General features: G+C 52.7%; 1 protein-coding gene across 16 annotated transcripts in view; it reads left to right on the top strand.

Moving 5' to 3' along the window:
* The window catches only part of KMT2C (lysine methyltransferase 2C), a 206,999-nt gene that overhangs the window by 172,608 nt on the left and 14,041 nt on the right, over positions 1-20,350 (top strand). For 6 of the 16 annotated variants that reach the window (XM_053671829.1, XM_053671828.1, XM_053671827.1 and 3 more), the window contains 12 exons: positions 1,125-2,932; positions 3,996-4,107; positions 6,782-6,860; positions 7,961-8,024; positions 9,773-10,005; positions 12,833-14,494; positions 15,933-16,145; positions 16,776-16,940; positions 18,448-18,589; positions 18,712-18,859; positions 19,830-20,008; positions 20,156-20,292. In XM_053671829.1, coding sequence (XP_053527804.1) covers positions 1,125-2,932; positions 3,996-4,107; positions 6,782-6,860; positions 7,961-8,024; positions 9,773-10,005; positions 12,833-14,494; positions 15,933-16,145; positions 16,776-16,940; positions 18,448-18,589; positions 18,712-18,859; positions 19,830-20,008; positions 20,156-20,292 — 4,942 coding nt within the window. The remainder of the gene's footprint in view (positions 1-1,124; positions 2,933-3,995; positions 4,108-6,781; positions 6,861-7,960; positions 8,025-9,772; positions 10,006-12,832; positions 14,495-15,932; positions 16,146-16,775; positions 16,941-18,447; positions 18,590-18,711; positions 18,860-19,829; positions 20,009-20,155; positions 20,293-20,350) is intronic. The other 10 variants (XM_053671840.1, XM_053671839.1, XM_053671837.1 and 7 more) reach the window with 8 other exon arrangements.

Raw genomic sequence — 20,350 nt, 5'->3', positions numbered from 1 at the left:
AGCAGACGGCCCCCCATTGCGCCTATCCCAACCCTGCCTGTCTCCCAGCTGGACTCTGTGCAGACAGCTTTATCAGGCGATATGCAGTTCTGGGGTTTAGGCCTTTAACAGCTCTGAAGGCACTGGGCACCCCTCTGTTCCTGAGCGTTGGCTGTGTCGGGCTCCGCCACAGCCACAACCACAGCCCTAGCCCTGAACCCTCGGGGCAGAGTCAGAGCGTCCTGTGGCACGGGAAAGAACACTCTCTCCGGTTTTCTGTTCTTTCCTGCATTGTGGACATTTGTGGAGATTGCCACACTGAAAGGAAGTTTTCTTCTACAATCTCTTCATGACGAGATAGCCTTGTAAAGTTAATGGGTTTTTTGGATTTTTTAAAAAGATTTTATTTATTTTTAGGGAGAGGGGAAGGTAGACAGGGAGAGAAACATAAACGTGTGATTGTCTCTCATACACTGCTATTGGGGACTTGGCCTGCAGCCCAGGCCTGTGCTCTGACTGGGAATCAAATCGGTGACCCTTTGGTTCACAGGCCAGCACTCGATCCACTGAGCCACACCAGCCAATGCTCATTTGCTAAATCACTACAGTTAATACCTATTGGTCATTGTCTGTTACTACCTCCCATCTTCATCCCTTTCAAGAAATAGGTTACTCTCCTGGTCCTTGGGCTTTTCCTTCATCTTGATATGGAGGCTTGTCAGATTCTTTAGTATAATTGGTAAGATTGCCCACCTTCATTCAAGGCCCCTCCAAGTCAACCTGCTCCACAGAAGCTCCCTAAGTGTAGAAGGGAGAGTGGACTCCTGCTTGGCCCCAACATTGCTAGGCTTATTTTGGAACAGTTGACTCCATCTGCTTAGCAGCTGTTCCTGCGTCACCATTTATGGTACCTGGTGAGCACTGGTCTTTAGAATTCAGATACGGGGTTCATTATGGGTACGTAGCAGAGTTTACTTGCAGATGGATAATTTACCAGTGCTTGCTAATTGTGAATGTTTCTTTGCTAAGTTGTTGTATGTAGCAGCGTTTGTATCTGCATGTAATCTAAAACTTTTCCTCTCCTCAAGGTAACTCTAAATATAATGTAACAGTCGATACTAATTACTTGCTTTTTTTCCTCCTAGATTTGGGTTTCCAGGAGGGAGTCATGCTCCCCTGTCTGGGCAGGAGCGCTTCCTCGTGCCGCCTCAGCAGGCGCCAGGACCTGCCATCCCTCCGCAGCTGAGAAGGTCCATGTCGGCAGACGTGCCCAGGCCTGTGGGCAGCTCGCAGGCTAGCGGTCCAGTTGGACTTTCGCAGCACTTCCCCCCGCAGAGCCTGCCCATGCAGCAGCACAACATCCTGGGCCAGGCGTTCATCGAGCTGAGACACAGGGCCCCTGACGGGAGGCCCCGGCCGCCCTTCCCCATTCCTGCTGGTGGTGCGCTAGAGGGCCCTCTGGCCCCGAGACACGGGGCCTTCATTCCCCGGCCAGACCTGCCAGGCCCCAGACACGCCGACCCCCTGAGGCGGCCTCCCCAAGGTCTACCTCATCAGCTGCCTGTGCCTCCCAGTCTGGACCAGGTGCCGCCGCCTCACCCGGAGCAAGGGCATCCCGTCCACTCATCTGCAGTCATGAGGTCCCTGAGTCATCCCTTAGGTGGCGAATTTCCCGAGACCCCTCTGTCAACATCTACACCAGCTGAAACGCCATCTGGTAATTTACAGGTAGCTGCCCAGCCTTCGGACGGTCTTGAAGAAAAACTGGATTCTGATGACCCATCTGTAAAAGAACTGGATGTTAAAGACCTTGAGGGGGTTGAAGTCAAAGACTTGGATGATGAAGATCTTGAAAACCTACACCTAGATGCAGAGGACGGCAAGGGCGATGACCTGGACACTTTGGGTAACCTAGAGACGAACGACCCCAACCTGGACGACCTCCTGCGGTCGGGAGAGTTCGACATCATCGCGTACACAGACCCAGAACTGGACCTCGGGGACAAGAAGAGCGTGTTCAGCGAGGAGCTCGACCTCAGCGTCCCGGTGGAGGAGAAGTCAGACAGTCAGTGTGTGTCTGCTGAACCAAAAAAAAAGGCGCCGGACGGGGACGCCGGGGTTCCTGCTGAGGAACACTCTCCGTGGAAGAGTCCCACCGCTTCCAGTGACGTAAAGACTGAAGTCCCGTCCCCACCTTCTAAGGGGGAAACCAAATGTGAAAGTGAGAATGGCGAGGAGGGCAGAGGCCACGCTGACACCCCCCGCTCCCAGGCTGCCGCTTGCGCGGACAGCGGCGATGGGGCAGATGCAGCTGCTCCACAGTCCTGCGAGGCCGAGCTCCTGGACAGGAGGCCTCCACGGGACACTGCAGCTCCTGGCCCCGGTGCTGCCCTTGGGCCCCACCAGCTGCCTGCCGAAGACACGGTCAGCTCCTGTGGCGTCACAGGGTCCACTCCTGTCCTCTCCAGTCTACTTGCTAACGAAAAATCGGAGGGCTCGGACCTGAGGCCACTGGGGTCTCCACCGCCAGCTCTGCCAGCCTCTCCCTCCAGCCACGTGTCCAGTCTGCCGGCTCCCCTCATGACCCCGCCCACCCCCCTTCTGGACAGTGCCATGAGTTCCAGTGTGGCAGTAGTCCCGCGGGTAAACCATGCTTTTCCTCAGGGTGTGCAGGTAAACCCAGGCTTCCTCCAGGGCCAGTCAGCAGTTAACCATGGTTTCGGGACAGGAAAACCTGCCAGTCACACTGTGCCTCTTCCGAGTCAGCCCGGACCGCAGCCACTGGTGGTCCCTCCAGCACTAGCCCAGCAGGGCCGTGAGAGGCCCCTCCTACTGGAGGAGCAGCCCCTGCTCCTGCAGGACCTCCTGGACCAAGAGAGGCAGGAGCAGCAGCAGCAGAGGCAGATGCAGGCCATGATCCGGCAGCGGTCGGAGCCCTTCTTCCCCAACGTCGGTAGGGTGGCCTTACGTGCTGGGGGATGGCTGTGGCAGTCACTGGGTGGGGCGGCGTGCATGTGAGGTTTCGGGGTACACATTCTGTGGGCCAGAGCACCAAGGGCCTCATTTCTGTTCCTCCTGCAACTGTAAAAAGAGTACAAATCGGTGTGGTAGACTGCTCCCAGGTGGACCCCGAGGCCCAGCACGCTGGGCTTTCCTCAGTGTGTTCGTGGTGGTGATCAGCAGGAACAAGCGTCTCCTTTGGAGGCCCTTCCTTCTAGCCTTGTTTCCGAGGCCCTGACTTTAAAGAAGTTATGGTAGAAATACACTTTGTAATTCCGTTTGCGTATAGTAAACGTTTGGAAGCTTTCTGTTGTATAAAGCTATTTAACTTCCAATAGCATACTAATTCGAGGGGGTGGTAACCCACAGATTGGCAATACAGGAAAATTGCCTGAGTGCCTCCAGCGGGAAGAACCAGCCCTCAGAGGATGCTGTCCTCGGGGCAGGGACACTGGCATTCTCTTCTCTGCGTTACCAGTTCCAGCACTTGGCCATTTCTTTTTCACTCATGCAGAGGTCTTTTCTCAGTAGCTGATCCTTACTGCAAGGATATGTCCTCAAGAAACTGATGTGTTTCTCTTAAGGGGTGGTAACTGGTTTAGTGGAACTCCTTAGCGTTGGAAATAACTGTAGGTTCTCGTCACATCACCGTTGCTGAAGAAGCAGCTCTGATTAGTGTCTGAGCGTTTGGGTGACAAGGAGTCCCCGGGCTTTGGATTATTGCTGTGATCCCTCTTGTATTCGACAAGCTTCCTGTTTTCGTTCTGGTGGGGCTGGGGTGTTGCGGCCTGCGTCAGTGACGGGTCACTGAGACACGCGGACATCAGCCTGCGGTTCCTAGGGTCTCGTGATCCCTTACCTGGCCTAGAAATCTGTAATGGTGGTTGTTAAGTAATTAACGGTGAAGGAGAGTCTGTAAATGGTTGTATAATGTTCGTGATAGTTATATCACCTGTAAGTATAACTTGAACCAAGTACTATGAATCAAATAACTTTAAAATATGTTTCTTCTGTAGATTTTGATGCGATCACAGACCCCATCATGAAAGCCAAAATGGTGGCCCTCAAAGGCATCAACAGGGTGATGGCGCAGAGCAGCCTGGGCATGCCGCCCATGGTCATGAGCAGGTGGGCAGGGCGCCGCTCACTCCTCCTCTGTGTCAGGAAGCCCGTGCGGTTGTTACTGGTTCCTGCAAGAGAATACACAGCAACTGGAAACCTCATGTGGCAGGGGACCCACCAGGAACCAGAATTATCCTCGGGAGGGTGGGCCCCTTGTGGGACAGGCTTCCCCGTTGGGTGAGTGTTCCAGGAACCCACCCACATCTGTGCACCAGCTGGTGCTGGTGTGAGAGGCTGCGTTGAGCTGGGGATGTGTTTGGGAAGACTCAGTGCACTTGCCTGTTTCCTGTTGGGCGACGTACCAGTGCTCCCCGTAAGGGTGTTTGGATTTCCTGACTGATCAAGTCGATGTTCCAAACTGTTTTAAATGTTGTAAACTGTTCTGTGTAAAGACGGTAGTTTATGTAAGTCTTTGAATATTTTTTATTCCATCAAAAGAACAACATAGAAAAACATGAAACATTTCAGTAAAGATAGTAAGACTCTAAAGAAGATGCCCCCAAATGAAATTTGAATCAGAAAAAAGTGTCATAAGGAGCAGAGGACATGTGAAAGGTAGCAGTTGGGAAATCTGTGCACCTTTCACCATTAGCAGAAAAACGGGAACTACGCATTTTAGAAGACTGAGAGTTGTTAGACTGTGTGAGTTTCTAGAGTCGGGGTATTTATGCCCCCAAAGGGGTATTGGCCTCAGGGCAGTATCTTCTGTTGTGATCATAGACCACCATCGGAATTAATGCGGTGGGGTGTTCGTTTTTATTTACTTACTTATTTATTTTTGCGCCTTTATTTACTGAGACGCAAACCGACTAATTCGGACTGCCTGCGGACTGTGCTGGTCCTCCCACGACTAGCGAGCACATGAATGGTTCTTACGTAGATGGCTGTTCCTTGACCTCCGATAGTAGGGAGGGATTGAGCCTCATTACGTTGTTGAGAAACTTCCTATGTAAAGGAGACTTAAGGAAGTGAATGTGAAGTCTACATGAATTTGGTGCTCTCCTTCCCGGGACCATGCCTGGGCCTCTCCCTCCCCCCCATCACCCCGCAGGTGTGCATGTCCTAAAGTCTAAAGGACCCAGGAGGCTTGCAACCAATACCAAGGGCAGCAGCAGGTCCCCGGGGAGCACCCTGTAAAGATAGTAAAGACTCTAAAGAAGATGCCCCCAAATGAAATTTGAATCAGAAAAAAGTGTCATAAGGAGCAGAGGACATGTGAAAGGTAGCAGTTGGGAAATCTGTAAATGGTTGTATATGTTTGTTATGGTTTGCCTGCGGCAGCAGCAGGTCCCCGGGGAGCACCCTGACCCTGTCCCCAAGGCCCCTCTGTCGCTTCTTTTACCCCAAGCCCTTCCTTGTTTCACTGTCCCCAGCTTTTAATAAATGGATCCTCAAAACTTAAAAAAGGAAAAAACCAACTATATGACTCTAGTAATCATGAGACTCTGTATAAATTGGGAACGTGAAAGATTCAGTCCATCTGCCGAGATGGTCTGGAGGTGGTCAGACACACTGCTGCTGCCCCTCGTCGTCCGCACGGCTTCACTGGCGCGGGGCCTCGTCCGTGTCGTGACTTTCTGACTCTCTGGTGCAAATCCCAAACCGGTGCTACAAAGGAAATCAGTTACGCTTGAAACATGGTTGTTTAAGAGTTACAGTGTATGTGCTGCTGAATACATTTAGCAGTAGGTTTAACAATTACCGTAACTTCGAAGAAATAATGAAACTAAATGGTCCCAATAAATGCATGCAACAGCTCTTGGTATTGGAGTGACATAAGTTCTATTGGTGACAAAGTTGTGGCCCTACTAATGAGACGGTGGTTTGCTGTCTGAAGTCAAAAGAAAAGGAAATCGGGCCAAACTTCGTTCAGCACTTAGTGTAAAAGATGGACTGCAGAATTAGAGCCCCTGCCGGTTCAGCAGCACGCCTCTGTGATCGGAGAGGGACAGATGTGTTCCCTGCTCTCCGGGGCTTTGATGAAATGGAGGTGGCCGTCCCTCAGGGCCGGCAGAGACACCAGCGGCAGGGGGTAGACAGGGCGGCACTCAGGTGGGGAGACCGTCCTGGCCCAGGCTGCAGGGTCAGGGCTCATCGGTAACGAGATACTGGCCAAATGTTTTCAACCATACAGATTTTTTCTTGCTCAGTGACTGAGTTTTACTTTAACGTTATATGTAGAAATTTGCCAAAATGTGTGAAATTCTTGAGAGATACATCTTTATTTAGAGCACAAAATAGCTTAGTTCCCAATTTTTTTTTTTTAGTTCAGAAAAGGCGATTTTTAAGATAAAGATAGGAAGAAATAATTTTCTTAGAATATATATTATAAAACTGTTTCTTCACTAGATTGTTTTTGATTCAAAAGACTTCAATTCATTTTATTTTAAGGTACAATGAAGCGCATAATGGAGAGGGAAGCAACCCTGGCACCATGGCCCCCGGGTAACGGGGGGGGGGCCCCGACTTTATCTCTGACACTTCCCTTCTCCTGTAGTCAAGCAGGTGGGAAGAGTCCACACTTTGCTGAGGATGGGGGGCAGGGTCAGTGCGGTCAGGTGTGGAATGAGGAAGACTTGGGCATTGCTCCTTTTGCCCTGGACGAGAACATGTTTCAGCACGTAGAATAAGGGAAGTTCCAGATGCTCATCACCTGACGCCCGGTGCTTCCTGCCCACAGGTTCCCCTTCATGGGCCAGTCGGCGCCCGGGGCTCAGACGGGTGAAGGCCAGACTCTCCTGCCGCAGGTCACACCGCAGGTATTGTGCGCCGTCCCTCCGGGATGCACGCTCTCCTGTCCCCACCTGGCCTCTTCTGCAGGGCGAGTCCACTTCTGTAATGGGGGCCTTAGATGCTGGCTCAGCAGAAGTAGAGGTTCTTCCATTAGTTTTTCAGGAAAGGACACAGTAAGGTTAACCGCTGACAGTATTTTCTGAAAAGGAAATGGTTTAAGGGTAGGAAATCACTTGGAGGGAAACCAAAGGCGAAGGGTTTGGGGTGTTACTTTCGTCTGGCTTCAACTCCACAAAGACCTTCTCGTGTCCTGCATTTCAGAGGCAAAGCTGTTACATACAGCAGAAACTACGGATTATAGTAATTCTGTTTCGGTAAAGTCACGTTCTGCTATCTGTTCCTTGGAATAACGTAGTTGTTTGAATACTCACCATTTAAAATACTCCACTATGAGAATAAATACATATTTAGTGTCGAGCAGTGTCAGGGAAAGTAGAGCTGCCCATCCTGGCCAGCATCCGCCCAGGACACAGAAGGGACCTGCCCGTCCCTGAGGAGTGGTGTTCCCTGCCCAGCCGGCCGGAGTCTGCGTTGGTTGTGCTCGTAACCGCGTCCTGTTCACTGTGAGGAGAGGCGAGACCGCGCAGGCTGTGGGTGGAGAGGCCTCCTGGGTGGCTGTGTCGTCGGTGTGCCCGTGTTTTATGTGCACATGCTAGCGACACCAGTCTGTGGGGGGGCGACAGTCCAGAGTCCACGCTTCTGTCTTAATTACAAGAGAAGCTGGGCGGGCTTCACCCCAAGTGGGGTTGCGTGTGATCTCCAGGTTACACGCTGACCGGGCCCGACTTGCCCCGGGTTGTGTTTCCAGTGGGCAGCCCCTCACCGCGAACACGGTGGCTTCTCAGCTGAAATCCAGAAATTACAGCAGCTGAGAGAGAGTAAAATTTTCAGAAAATAGGTTGTCACCACCCCGTTTGTTCTGCTTTTTATTAAAAAGAGTTTTAAAGATGTCTTAGGAACATAAAGGGGTTTTTTAATCTTTCCATTTCTTTTTCTTTTTTTAAAGTTTTTTTCCTCTTGAACTGAAATGTGGAATAAACCTATGTGTAAATTTTACTTATTTTAGGACGGCAGTATAACACATCAGCTTTCTAGGCCTAACCCTCCAAATTTCGGTCCGGGCTTTGTCAGTAAGTATGAATCTCATAAGTTACCTGTTTTCGGGGACTGCTCGTTCGCACTATGTTTGTGTTCTAGAAATCTGGGGTCACTGCAGTTGTGGCTCTCGGTCCGAGTGTCCCCCTCTTTATGGAGCCTCGTCAGGTGTCTTTCCCTCGAGGCACGTATTTTCATTGCTTCTATTTCCTTCTCTGTGCATGAAGAATTATAGTTAGATAAGTATTTTAATAAAAATCATCTCCCCCACTGTCTTCAACATCGTTGCCATTTTTTTGTGTACGTAGATGACAGGTAGATGGTGTACTTGATAATTGGTAGAATCAAACCTCCTCTTGCTCCAGTGACAGTCTGCCTCAGTGACAAGGACACTAAAGGGGAACGACATAGGGAAGATGCTTAGAGACCAGCGGGGTTGGCCATGCGGACGCCAGAGCCCTGTCTCGCTGTCTCCCGGGGCCCCAAGATGGTTCAGGATAGAATTGAAAGTTCTCCCCAAACTGAGGCTTTCTGAAATCTTCAGACTGTTTAGCTAACTTTTTTTTCACCGTTATTTTTCATTTTGCTCACCTCTGCTCTCCTGGTTCCAGAAACCAGAAAGGCTTTCCTTGCGGTAGGTCTCATTCTACCCGAAGCAGAACTTCTGAAACCTTGTGAAAAAGCCTGTTCTTGGAAAATGCCCTTCAAATTTAGACTAGATTTCAAGTTCATACGTGTGCTGGGACTTCTGGGTTTAGGAACAACCCCAAAGTCCGACCCTTTCAAATTACCCCTGCATTGATGACGATCATGATTTGAACGTATTTGCATTGCAAACAAGTGAACTGCTATAACCAACTGGCTTTTTCTGGCTTTCCTATGCCCATTGGCTTTGGTGCATTCTTACTGTATGAAAATATTCTGTGATCGTTGATGTAATTTTTCAGCTGATGTCCTTCTTGGAATGGTACTTATTCTTTGTCTTAAAAGTGAGTCAAAAGGTATATTCTGCATTTCACTAGATGAGGTGACTTTCTTTTCTTTCTTTTTTTGGGGGGGCATCACGGCAGTGAAGGGCCCTGAAAGAGTAAGGAAGGACCGTTGGGGCAGAGGCAGAGACAGTCACTTTGGGGAGATGCCATGCCAGCCATAAAACTGGGAAAGATTGCACCGGGTTTATTATTCCCCATCTTTGTTTACTTGCAGAAGTACAGATTACAGAATTCCTAAAAATTGCCAGGGTTTTTAACGTACAGATTTCCCTTGTAAAACATAGACTTCGTACTGGTCCTTTCTGAACCGTTCTGTGTTCCCTCCCCCTCAGCGTAGGACGAATTTTCACCACTAAGAAGCAGGGCAACCCTTCGGACTTGTTAGCTCAGGAAATGGCACCTAAGCCATGCCCAGGAGTGTAGCAGGATACGTCTGTCTTTGTCTCTGCAAAGTCTGTAAATTTGACTTAATGAGATGCACACGTGGTTTCGGCAGTTTGTTTTTATCTGTTAGATAAAAGTCTGCTTTCCAGAGACTAGATTTATAGTCTCGATAAGTATGAACTTAACTCTCCTGTCCTAAAAACACGCACTCTTTGGTTCTCTCAGATACTTTCCTAAAACCTCCCACTCCGTAGCTATGCTACGGTCTAACGTTTAGCGCGGTGGTTTCAAAATGCCTGCTACCAGATCCTGTAAAAGTACATTGCCTTGCAAACTGGGTTCGGGGGCTTATCTGTTGGGGGACGCTGGGGAAGGCCAGCACGGTGAGTGTTCCGTTCTCTCCCCAGATGACTCGCAGCGTAAGCAGTACGAAGAATGGCTGCAGGAGACCCAGCAGCTGCTTCAGATGCAGCAGAAATACCTCGAAGAGCAGATTGGCGCCCACAGAAAATCCAAGAAGGCGCTCTCTGCCAAGCAGCGCACCGCCAAGAAGGCCGGGCGGGAGTTCCCGGAGGAGGATGCAGAGCAGCTCAAGCACGTGACTGAACAGCAGAGCATGGTTCAGAAACAGCTGGATCAGGTGGGGGGCCTGTCTGCTGCGCCGTGGGGCCCAGTGAGGGTCGTAGGGGCCTCTCACTGAGGAAGGGGGCGCCGCCCAGTCCTGTCCCTTGGCTGGTGGTCCCACAGCAGGAGCTGGGTGGGCTGCACTGAGCAGAGTAGCTCTTAAAGGCCTGACCCAGAGGAGTCCTTTTCACGCCCTGGGAGGGAGCCGGGCAGCTTCCAGTGCTTTTCCTGCCAGGGTCTCAGTGCTCTGGAGTGCAGAGCGCGCAGGGAGGCCCCGGGCACCCGCAGAGACTGAATCAGCCCGAGGGGAGTTTGGTCCCTTTGAGGTGACCTTTCAGCCATTGCCTTTACTATCCTGGTTTCTAGTGGAATCTCAGATACAGCATTCGAAGCATTCTGGTGATTCTTTCTCATGGCGTATTTTTTGTGGAAAGTACTCATTCTTAAAAAAATGAAACCATTCTTCCATCACAAATCAGTTGTTTCTCAAAGTGCTCATATTGAAATTACAGTTATCCTTAAAAAGAAGTAAAATTTTATTTAAAATAAGACCGTTAACAGTCCTGGCCAGTGTAGCTTGGTTGGCTGGGTGTTGTCCTACAGACCAAAAGGTTGCAGGTTCTGTTGCCAGTCAGGGCGCAGGCCTGGGTTGCAGGTTTAGTCCCTTCTGGGCGTGTGTGCAGGAGGCAGCGGGCGGGGGTTTCTCTCTTCTCCCCCTTCCTTCCCCTCTCTATGATCAATAAAAATAATAAAGCAGTAACAGTGTTCCAAATGGGCTAAGAGCCCACAGCTAGGTATTTACCCAGGTGATTTAAAAACTTGGGTCCACACAAAAACCCGTATACGAGTAATTACGGCATCTCTGTTCGTGGTCACCAAAAACTGGGAACAACCCACGTGCCCTTCTGGGGTCAGTGGTTGCACGAAGCATGGCATGCCCCACGGAGTATTACACAGCAACGAAAAGGAATGACCTGGATAGGTCTTGAGTGTCGTGCTGAGTAAAAGAAGCTAATCCCAAAATGTCATGTGCAGATTCCATGTGCGTGACACACTCTTCAAATGATGAAGCTGTGACGCTGGGTAGTAACCTGGGGGTTTCCCAGGCTGAGGGCTTCGGGGGGGAGGCTCGACCGCGGCGGTGTAGTGAGGGATGAGGGAGTTTTCTGCATCTTGCTCATGGTGGCAGCGACACTAACGTGTGTGTGAGGCGGGTGGGGGTGGGGGGGTCCTTCAGAGAATTGTATACCCAAAGAGTCAGTTTGGCTCCTAACTGTCCATTTTAATTTTTTTGAAAAATTGAAAAGTAATCTAGATGCTGATGGTAGAAAGCGGGGAGTTCAGAGTACTTTGAAAAAGTCCGGCGTGCTTCCTGTAGGGAACACTGTAGGAGACCCCCTGCTGAGGTTGGCGGCATCGCTGCTGTGCCCAGGAGGAGGCTGGTGATCAGTCACCGCGGAGGCAGGTGACGCGATCATTCCTCCTGGCTGGAGTGTGAGGAGCTCTGGCCTGGGCAGCCTACCCCTGTGCTGTCCCAGTGACAAGGGGCCCTGACACAATTTGTGATGTGAACCAGGCCTAACCCAGAAGGCAGGGTTTGTGTTCTCTCCAAACTTACTGCGTTGGTGTGCACTGTAGGCAAACATGCTCTTAAGCGTGGATATTTCCCAAAACATAATCACAGACCTCTCGTTGCCTTGGGGGGTGTTGTGTGGATTCTCTGTGATGGGGGCCTCATGTCGTGTGGTGCCCCTCCCCAGGGTGTCCTCTGTGGAAGCCAGCAGTCACCTGTTCCTGTGTAGCTGCCCACTGTCCGGTGTGATCTTGTTAGGATACTGATTGCGGATGGTTTTTTTAGAGTAGTTCCGAGTGTTGTGGGAACAACAGGGACCCCACTTTCCAGTTCTCAGACACTTTTCTGGGCGTTTTGTGTACATTCTTGCCACCTCCCCAGTCCTTTGGTGGCTCCAGTTCTCTGCAGTGACTGGTCAGAAAAGAGAAAATGAGGCAGCATCACAGCTGCTGGAGAACAGGTCAGTGCCACTGCGCACAGAGAACGGGCTCGCCCGCCGGGACCTGAGAGTCTGTGGGGACCACCGGTGTGAGACCCCTCCGCCTGCAGTCGGTGTGACTGGTGCACCCTCCCTCCCAGAGCTCGTCTCTTGCTGTGTCCTCACCGGATGAGCTTGGAGCACAGGTCCAGGGCACTGAGGGTTTGGGGATGAATCAAGTGTCACCAGTCTGTTAGAACCGTACTAGGAACTATTGAAGGTACAACTTCAGAGGTTATACAGAGTTCAGAAGTGCGAGCATGTTCACTCTTAAATGCAAGGAGTCTTCTAATCTAGTCTTCCCAACATGGGCAGCAGGGGTGGGGTGGGGGTGCCATTGTGTATATGGAAGAAATGAAATGCTAACATGTCTGAATGGTGGAGTTTGAGTTAAACCTCAGTTATTCTAACCTGGTGGGTTAATGTAACTTCTAAGGTGTTACAGTGAGCCAGTTCCTGTGTAGCGTCTGTTTATTGTTGGGTGTTTTTGTAGTTGGAGCACTTTAGGTGTGTGTACTATTCGTTTTAGGAAACTGTATGTGGAGTCTGATTTTGGTGTTTCGTATGTAGAAACGATTCACGGGTGGCTTTATGGAAGCCCTGTTGTTAGAAAGGGTTGGCGGTCTTCTTAGCATGTATACAACTTTCTCCAGTTTGTGCCGCTGCCTGAGCCACATGATGGCTTGTGTAAGACAGAACCACCCTGGGTGCAGCCCCCCGAGAGCCCTCGGCTGGGGAGTGCACGTGCACCTGCAGTGCACGTCCCTGAGTGGTGTCTCACTCTCCTTGCAGATCCGCAAGCAACAGAAGGAGCACGCCGAGCTGATGGAGGACTACCGCCTGAAGCAGCAACAGTGCGCTGTGGCCCCGCCCGCCGTCCTGCCCGGGGTGCAGCCCCAGCTGCCCCTGGTTCCTGGAGCCGCACCACCCGTCCTTGGCCAGCCCGGCTTCCCCCTGGTGGCCCAGCCACTGCCGCACACGACTGTCGCTCCCGGCCATGCCAGCCCTGTGCGGATGCCTGGCTTACCAGGATGGCAGCCTCCCAGCGCCCCTACTCACCTCTCCCTCAACCCACCCCGGATTCAGCCTCCACTTCCCCAGCTCCCAATGAAAACATGCACACCAGCCCCAGGGACGGTGTCCAGCGCAAACCCACAGAGTGGCCCGCCTCCACGGGTGGAGTTCGATGACAACAACCCTTTCAGCGAAAGCTTCCAAGAGCGGGAGCGGAAGGAGCGTCTCCGTGAACAGCAGGAGCGGCAGCGCATTCAGCTGCTGCAGGAGGTGGACCGCCAGCGAGCCCTGCAGCAGAGGATGGAGCTGAGCGCTAGGCCGGCCGCACCCCAGGCCCCGTTCTACGGCCCTGACCTGCCTTGCGACTTCCTGCAGCCCCCGCGGCCCCTGCAGCCGTCTCCTCAGCACCAGCAACCGGGGGGCCAGGCTCTGCAGCAGCAGAGCACACACGGGTCTGTGAGTTCGCCTCCCACGCCGAATTTCATGGCATCTGGCGAGCGGAGGCAGCTCGGACCCCCATCGTTTGTCCCAGACTCACCATCAGTCCCTGGCGGGAGCCCAAACTTCCACCCCAGTCAGCAGGCGCCTGGAGGTCTTCCCGGGGCCGGCTTCCCGCCATCGCCCGTGAGGCCGCCTTTCCCACCGGCCTTGTCCGCAGCTCCACTGGGGGCCGGCAGCAATCTGCCCTGCACCCAGGACCCTGCTGTAATCCATGGACAAGGTTACCCTGGCTCCGCTCAGTCTCTCATACAGCTGTATTCTGACATCATCCCAGAGGAGAAGGGGAAGAAGAAAAGAACAAGAAAGAAAAAGAAAGATGATGACACAGAGTCCACCAAGGCGCCGTCCACTCCACACTCAGACATAACGGCTCCACCGACCCCCAGTGTCTCCGAAGCTACCTCCACGCCCACTGTGCACACACCCAACGAGCTCCCTCTGCAAGGAGAGTCCGAGCCAGGGGAGGTGGGCGGCCCGTCGGCTCCTGGCATGGCAGCAGGCCAGCAGCGCACTGAACTGGAAAACAGCCTGCCCCCTGGTGAGTCCTCACAAGGAGCCCCGCATCACCCACCTTCAGCCACTGCAGAGGTGGACAAGCGGCCCCTGGACACACCTGCCACCACTGAAGAGGACAAACAAGAAATAGCTGAGCCCGAGCAGTGCCCGAGCCACGAGGGGCCTCCGCCGGAGGGACGTGCTGGGAATCAGGCTGCCGAAACAGCCGCAGCCTGTGCTGTCTCCTTGGGCCAGAGCCCTTCCCTTCCTGCCCGGGCCCTGGCTGCAAAAGCAGACGCAGGCAACGAACTCCTAAAGCACCTGCTGAAAAACAAGAAGGCGGCCGCCCTCGTGAATCCAAAACCCGAGGACGCACTTTGTGTGGAAGACGACCGTGCGAAGGACAGCAAGCCGGTGGGGAGGCCGGGCCCAGCCGGAGGGCAGGTATGTGCGGCTCAGGCCAGCCCCCGCTTGCTCTCGTTTGTGGGAGGGCACAGTGGCAGCAGGGTGGCGCAGCCTTTGTCCTCCGCGGTGCCGTTGTTCTCGTTTCTGTGGGCCCAGTGTTCAGACTTGTACCCATAAAGTCCGTTAGATGATAATTTGTTTACTCCCTTTTTCAAAGCTCAGAGACATAGTGGTGCTTTTCATATGTGACATGTGCCTGCGGCTGATTCGCCACATTGAGTCCATACAGCTGCAGCAAAGATGTAAACGTTTGCATGTCTTTACTGCCAGAAAACGTGTAGTACAGAGGCACTCCTGCTCGGGGACTGCTGGCGCCCCGGGTCACAGTGTGTCAGCCCCTGGTGTCACGCGGTCCCTCACGCAGGGTCTGGGTTACCTGTGCTGTTTTTCACATATCGGTGGTTAGCTTTTGCTTTTAGTTTGTACAGAGAGCTTCCTTGTAAACACGGCTTTGTGAGGCCCCAGCACCCGTGTTTCTCTGAACTTTCTTGAGACGGTCCTCAAACTGGGGTTTCTCAGACTGGGGTTGCAGCGCCCCAGCCTGGCCCCTTACTTCTGTGTGTTTGAGAAGCTGGGTCTTCGTAAGCTCCCCCACACGCTTCTCACCTTGGGTTTTATGATCTCCACCTGTTTAGTGGAACTGTACTTAGTGGTGGGATACCACGAGCTGAGCAGTTGCTGCCCTGCTTTGTTTTCTTAGTCTGTTGGCAGTTCAGTAGAGGGGGTGCTGGCCCCATGGATGGAGGTAATTTCTGTCAGTTTCACTGCAGGACACTTGTCACTGGCAGACAGATGCCCGGTCTGTGGGACCTGCAGCGCGGCCCCCCCTTCTTTTTCACATCCAGCAGTGTCTTTTTTACCGTCGGAAGCTCGGTTCTGGAGCTGTCTCCTCCAGGCACCCTTCTCAAACACCTCTTGGTGCCCTGTGCTCACGGCACAGCATCCACAGCGCCCTCTACCAGGATGGCCCCAGTAGGGCAGGCTCACCTTGGGGGCACCTTCTGCCCTCAGCACCCAGCACAGCACTTAGCACACAGCCAGGCTTCAGGTATTGCAGTCCCAATACTGGTGACTGTATGTTAAAAAATGGAGAGGGTGTTAGGGCAGAAGAAGGGATGACATTAACTGTTGTGTACGCATTTGGACTCTGTCCATGTTGTCATGTCCGTTTGGAGGGTGGCAAGGGGCAGAGACAGCCCTGCCAGGAGTTACGACCCCTCACCACTCCCCTGGCATTAGGCCGTGCTGGGCTCGTGCCCTGAGATACCACATACTGTCTCCCCACTTGACATTGTCGCCCTCCCTCCAGAACTTGGTTCCCCCATCAGGAGCGAGTTCAGGGCAGGACTAACATGCTAGAACTGCAAACCCACGTGTAAATAGCTCTCTCGTTTCTTAACCTTTCCAATCACATTAGCAAGCTCTGGGGGCTCAAGTGCAAGGTGGTTTTGGATGTGGCAACAACCAGCTGCCAAAAGCAGATGGAGGGGGCGAAACCAAGAAACAGCGGAGCAAACGGACGCAGAGGACAGGGGAGAAGGCAGCCCCTCGGTCAAAGAAGCGGAGAAAGGATGAGGAGGAGAAACAAGCCGTGTACTCCAACCCCGACACCTTCACCCACCTGAAACAGGTGAGCCTTGCCTGGTAGCCCCTTTGAAAATTCAAGGGCGTGGGGCCATCAGATGCTTACCTTACCCTAAAGTGTGAGTTGCAGGGATGAGGCACCCCTCAGCAAAGAGCCTTGATGGTGTCCCTGTCTGCACGAGTGCAGCTCGTCCTGCTGGCCCCAGAGCGCAGTGAAATGGCTGGGGCAGGGGGTGGTCAGCACCCAGAGACGCGCTGTTCGCAGTTCGTGGGATGGGACTCAGGCGCAGAGACGTGCAGCGGGGGGGTCTCCCCGCAGTCAGCTCTGGTCCTGCACCCTCGTACCTGCTGCCAAGGAGGGAGGGGCCGCCCAGCGTGCCCCTGGGTGCCTGGCCTTAGGCCGCACCCTGACCCTTGCTGAGCCCCAATAAGGAACGGGCTTGCTTGTTAGATGCCTGGCAGCGTCTCTTTAAAGACAGATCAGAATAGAGCTTATTTCAAAGTAGCTCTCAAAGATACTGTAGTCTCTCACTTATTCCAGCATTTCCATCCATGAAATTTTTAAGTCCAATTTTTCTCAAGCCGGTCTGACCAAGCTGCCTCGGGTCTTAGAACAGTTGAGAACCGCCCTCTGTTGTTGACCATGTGCATCACTCTCAAATGTGTTTTTCAATAGCAGCTCTCTCTGCTCCCTCTAATGGAACCAATCATTGGAGTGAACTTTGCGCACTTTCTTCCTTATGGCAGTGGCCAATTTAATAGTGGGAACCGACTTCTAGGAGCTTTTGGCAGTGCTACCCTTGACGGGGTTTCGGATTACTATGCTCAGTTGCTCTACAAGGTATGTTCCTCTGCTGCAGCGCCACCTCGCTTCCTCGCTGGATGCGTAGCCGCGCCGGCGGAGCGCGTGGCCGTTTTTCCGTCTAGTTCCCACCTGACCTCCCGCGTTCCGCTGAGACTCCAGTTCTGTGGACAGGCCCAGGTCTCCCTGCCGAAGGGTCCCGGACGCGAACACTTAAAATTTCTGTTCAGGAGAGAATTGGAATTGCGAAAAAATATCCAACTGTATCTCCATGGTGGAGAAAATACAGGGTGGGACAAAAGTAGGCTTACAGTTGGGAGTGCGCAAAACAGAGTTTATTCTTGTATAGTTACTTATTGTTGCCTTATTTTCCACACGGACAACCGTAAACCTACTTTTGCCCCACCCTGTATTTATTCCCCCATAATCTTTTTTTTTTAACTCTTAAAAGAAGTCCAAAGTCATAGTCAATAGTGAGGATAAAATATGTAGTTAGAAATTTACCCCCCAAAATTAAATGAGAACAACTTTTTTTTTCATGTTTTATTTAATTAGGTACTAATTGCAATTCTGCATTAATTCTTGCACTAGTAAGAGAATGTCAAACTAAGGCAAGTTTATCTTCTGGCATTATTTATTAAAGTTCTATGATGGCCTTAATAGACATTCCTTCTTTCACATCTAAGTCATGTAAAATGGGGTTTTTGTAACACTATTCGAGAGTGTCACCCATTTTTCCCCGAGGACTTCTCTCCCCCCTTGACTGTGAGAGTCGCTGTCCCGGGTGCTGGCTGTACTTTGTGGGGAGAGCCCAGCCTCTTGCCCCTTCTGCTCAGGCTCTTATCCAGCACGAGTTCTTCGTCCTCAGGAAGCCCTTGGTCTTGGCCAGACTTGCAGTTCACCTTGCACTTGATTTGCATGTTGTTATTGGCAGATCCCCACAGTCAAAAGTAAAAGACAGGCGGGTGACGAAGGTGCAGCAAGGGAGGCGTTCGGAGGGGTGTGACCAGCTCCGTCATTTAGTGTCCCTATTCCTGCTTTTGCTCCCTCGGGGACTCGAGACAGGCCAGGCTGCAACAGCTAGGACTCGAGTCGCGCTGATAGAAACAGGGCCACGAACTCAGGTTTTTTGTAGAACTGGGGCGTGTCTTAACGAGAACTCAGTAAAGGACTTTTTGAGCACTGGTGACAGTTCACTGCTCGAATTTTAAAGCTGTCCTTCACTGGCTGCAGCCACAGCCAGAGCTGCGTAGGGTTCCGTCAGGCACAGTGTGAGTCCAAGTCCTTCAGAGCTGAGTATGAGGTGGGGCCGAGGGAGCTGAGGGACATGTGTGCCCGCCCAGTCCCGACGAGTGCTCTTCCACCGGGAAGCCTCTCGGCCTGGGCCCTCGCTCTTCTTTTTGGTGTGATTAGAGAGGAATAGGCATCGTAATTGCCTTCCCGTAGCTTTGCTCCCCATGCACTAAAAATTCACAGAACTGTTTTAGCAAGGTCGTGGCTTACTTGCTCAGTAGCATGTAATTTAAAATTTTTTGGTCTCCTGCAGCAGAATAATTTAAGTAATCCTCCAACACCCCCTGCCTCTCTTCCTCCTACACCACCTCCTGTGGCTTGTCAGAAGATGGCCAATGGCTTTGCAACTACTGAGGAACTTGCTGGAAAAGCCGGAGTGTTAGTGGCCCATGAAGGTACGATGGAGACACCTCTGGCATGACGCCTTGCTGAGTGTGCCTTTGCCTGCGTGTGAGCTGTTCTCTCTGCCCTGCAGTTCTGACCCAGTGCCTTCATGGTCGTTTGTTCGCTTTTCCAGTTACCAAAAGTCTAGGATCTAAACCGTTTCCGCTGCCGTTCCGGCCCCAGGACGACTTGTTGGCCAGAGCCATCGCTCAGGGCCCGAAAACCATCGATGTGCCGGCCTCGCTGCCCACTCCGCCTCACAGCAACCTGGAGGAGCTAAGGTAGAAGGCTCTTTTTACGCCAATATTTTTTAGTTATCACATATTTCTAAGTAGGTATATGTATGTGTTGAGTGTAACACCTGCAGGAATAGCCACTAAAAACATGTAAGTGGTAACACTTGGTGAAAGATTTTCTTCAGAACTTAAAGTTTATAAAACATTTTGGCTACTGAATAAAATCAGTTTGGGAGTTGTTGAAATCTTACTGGCGGACGTTAAATAACGATGGAATAGACAACGAAGCCATGGGAATCTCCACGTCCGGGGTTGTAAAGGCACGGCGCTCTCAGCTGTCGGCGTGATAGGTGGGCTTCATTGGTGTGTGCGGGGTCTGCTGGGAAAGGAGACTGACTGCTCACGGGGGAGGGGTCGGAGGACTGTCCTGTCCACCGCTTTGTAACTTCTTCCATAGCTGTCAGTCCAGGTGCGTGACGGGGAGAGTCTGGCACCCCACGTGGAGGGCTGCTTTCTGACCTCCTGGGACCCTGCTCTACCCGCACCCCTGGAGCTGAGGACTCCCTTTGGACTGATCAGAGAGACGTCGTTCAGTCCAGGTTTCTCACTTGACCAGTGAGACAGCTGTGGACCAGAGAGAAGGAACTTGTTTCGACTGAGAACCCAGGTCTCCTTCTCCCTCACCTCACTGCCAGGGATGGCCCAGCCTGTGACCCCACAGCTGCCATGAGAGACGCAGGGCTCTGCCTGAGCCAGCCTCCGTGCAGGCTCAGTCTGGGGGCTGTACCGGGCATCTTCTTCAGCATGGCGGCATCTCTGGGTTCCTGGGATGTCCCTCCCCTTTTAGCCTAAGACCACACTTGCCCTCCAGCCTCCATCGCTGCCTTGGTAACCTCTAGCTTCCCAGGGCATTGCCGTGTGCTGAGAACCTCACGGCCACGCTGGTGGAAGGGGTGGGTGCGGGTAGCCAGGGCAGGTCTGCACGTGCCAACAGGTGGCACTGGTTCTCCCACAGGATGCAGGACCACGGGGCCGACCGGGACACGCCCGACAGCTTCGTCCCCTCCTCTTCCCCGGAGAGCGTGGTGGGGGTGGAGGTGCGCAGGTACCCGGATCTGGCGTTGGTCAAAGAGGAGCCTCCGGAGCCTGTGCCGTCCCCCATCATTCCGATCCTTCCCAGCACCGCGGGGAGAGGTAGGGGCGCGCCTGGTGGCAGCAGGTCCCCCTGGTGGTGGGTCCCTTGGCGGTGGACCGATTTGCTGGTGTTCGCACTTGGAGTCCGAAAAGAAGTGACACTCGGTCGTCCCTGTCTCCCTCCCTCCCGGTTTTCCCCCTTCTCAGGTTCAGAGTCCAGGCGGAACGACATCAAAACTGAGCCAGGCACCTTCTTGTTTGCGCCGCCTTTTGGGGCATCCCCCAACGGCCCACGGTCGGGCCTCATATCTGTGGCCATCACCCTGCACCCAGCTGCTGCTGAGGTAAAGCTCCCTTGGGCTCAGGAAGCATGATCTTAAAGCTGTGGCAGGCAGTGCTCAC

The sequence above is a fragment of the Artibeus jamaicensis genome, unplaced genomic scaffold (assembly GCF_021234435.1).
Source record: "Artibeus jamaicensis isolate MK-2021 breed Jamaican fruit bat unplaced genomic scaffold, CSHL_Jam_final contig_718, whole genome shotgun sequence".
Classification (NCBI taxonomy): domain Eukaryota; kingdom Metazoa; phylum Chordata; class Mammalia; order Chiroptera; family Phyllostomidae; genus Artibeus; species Artibeus jamaicensis.
Note: the sequence above shows the minus strand (reverse complement) of the source record. Positions and strands in the feature narration are given on the sequence as shown.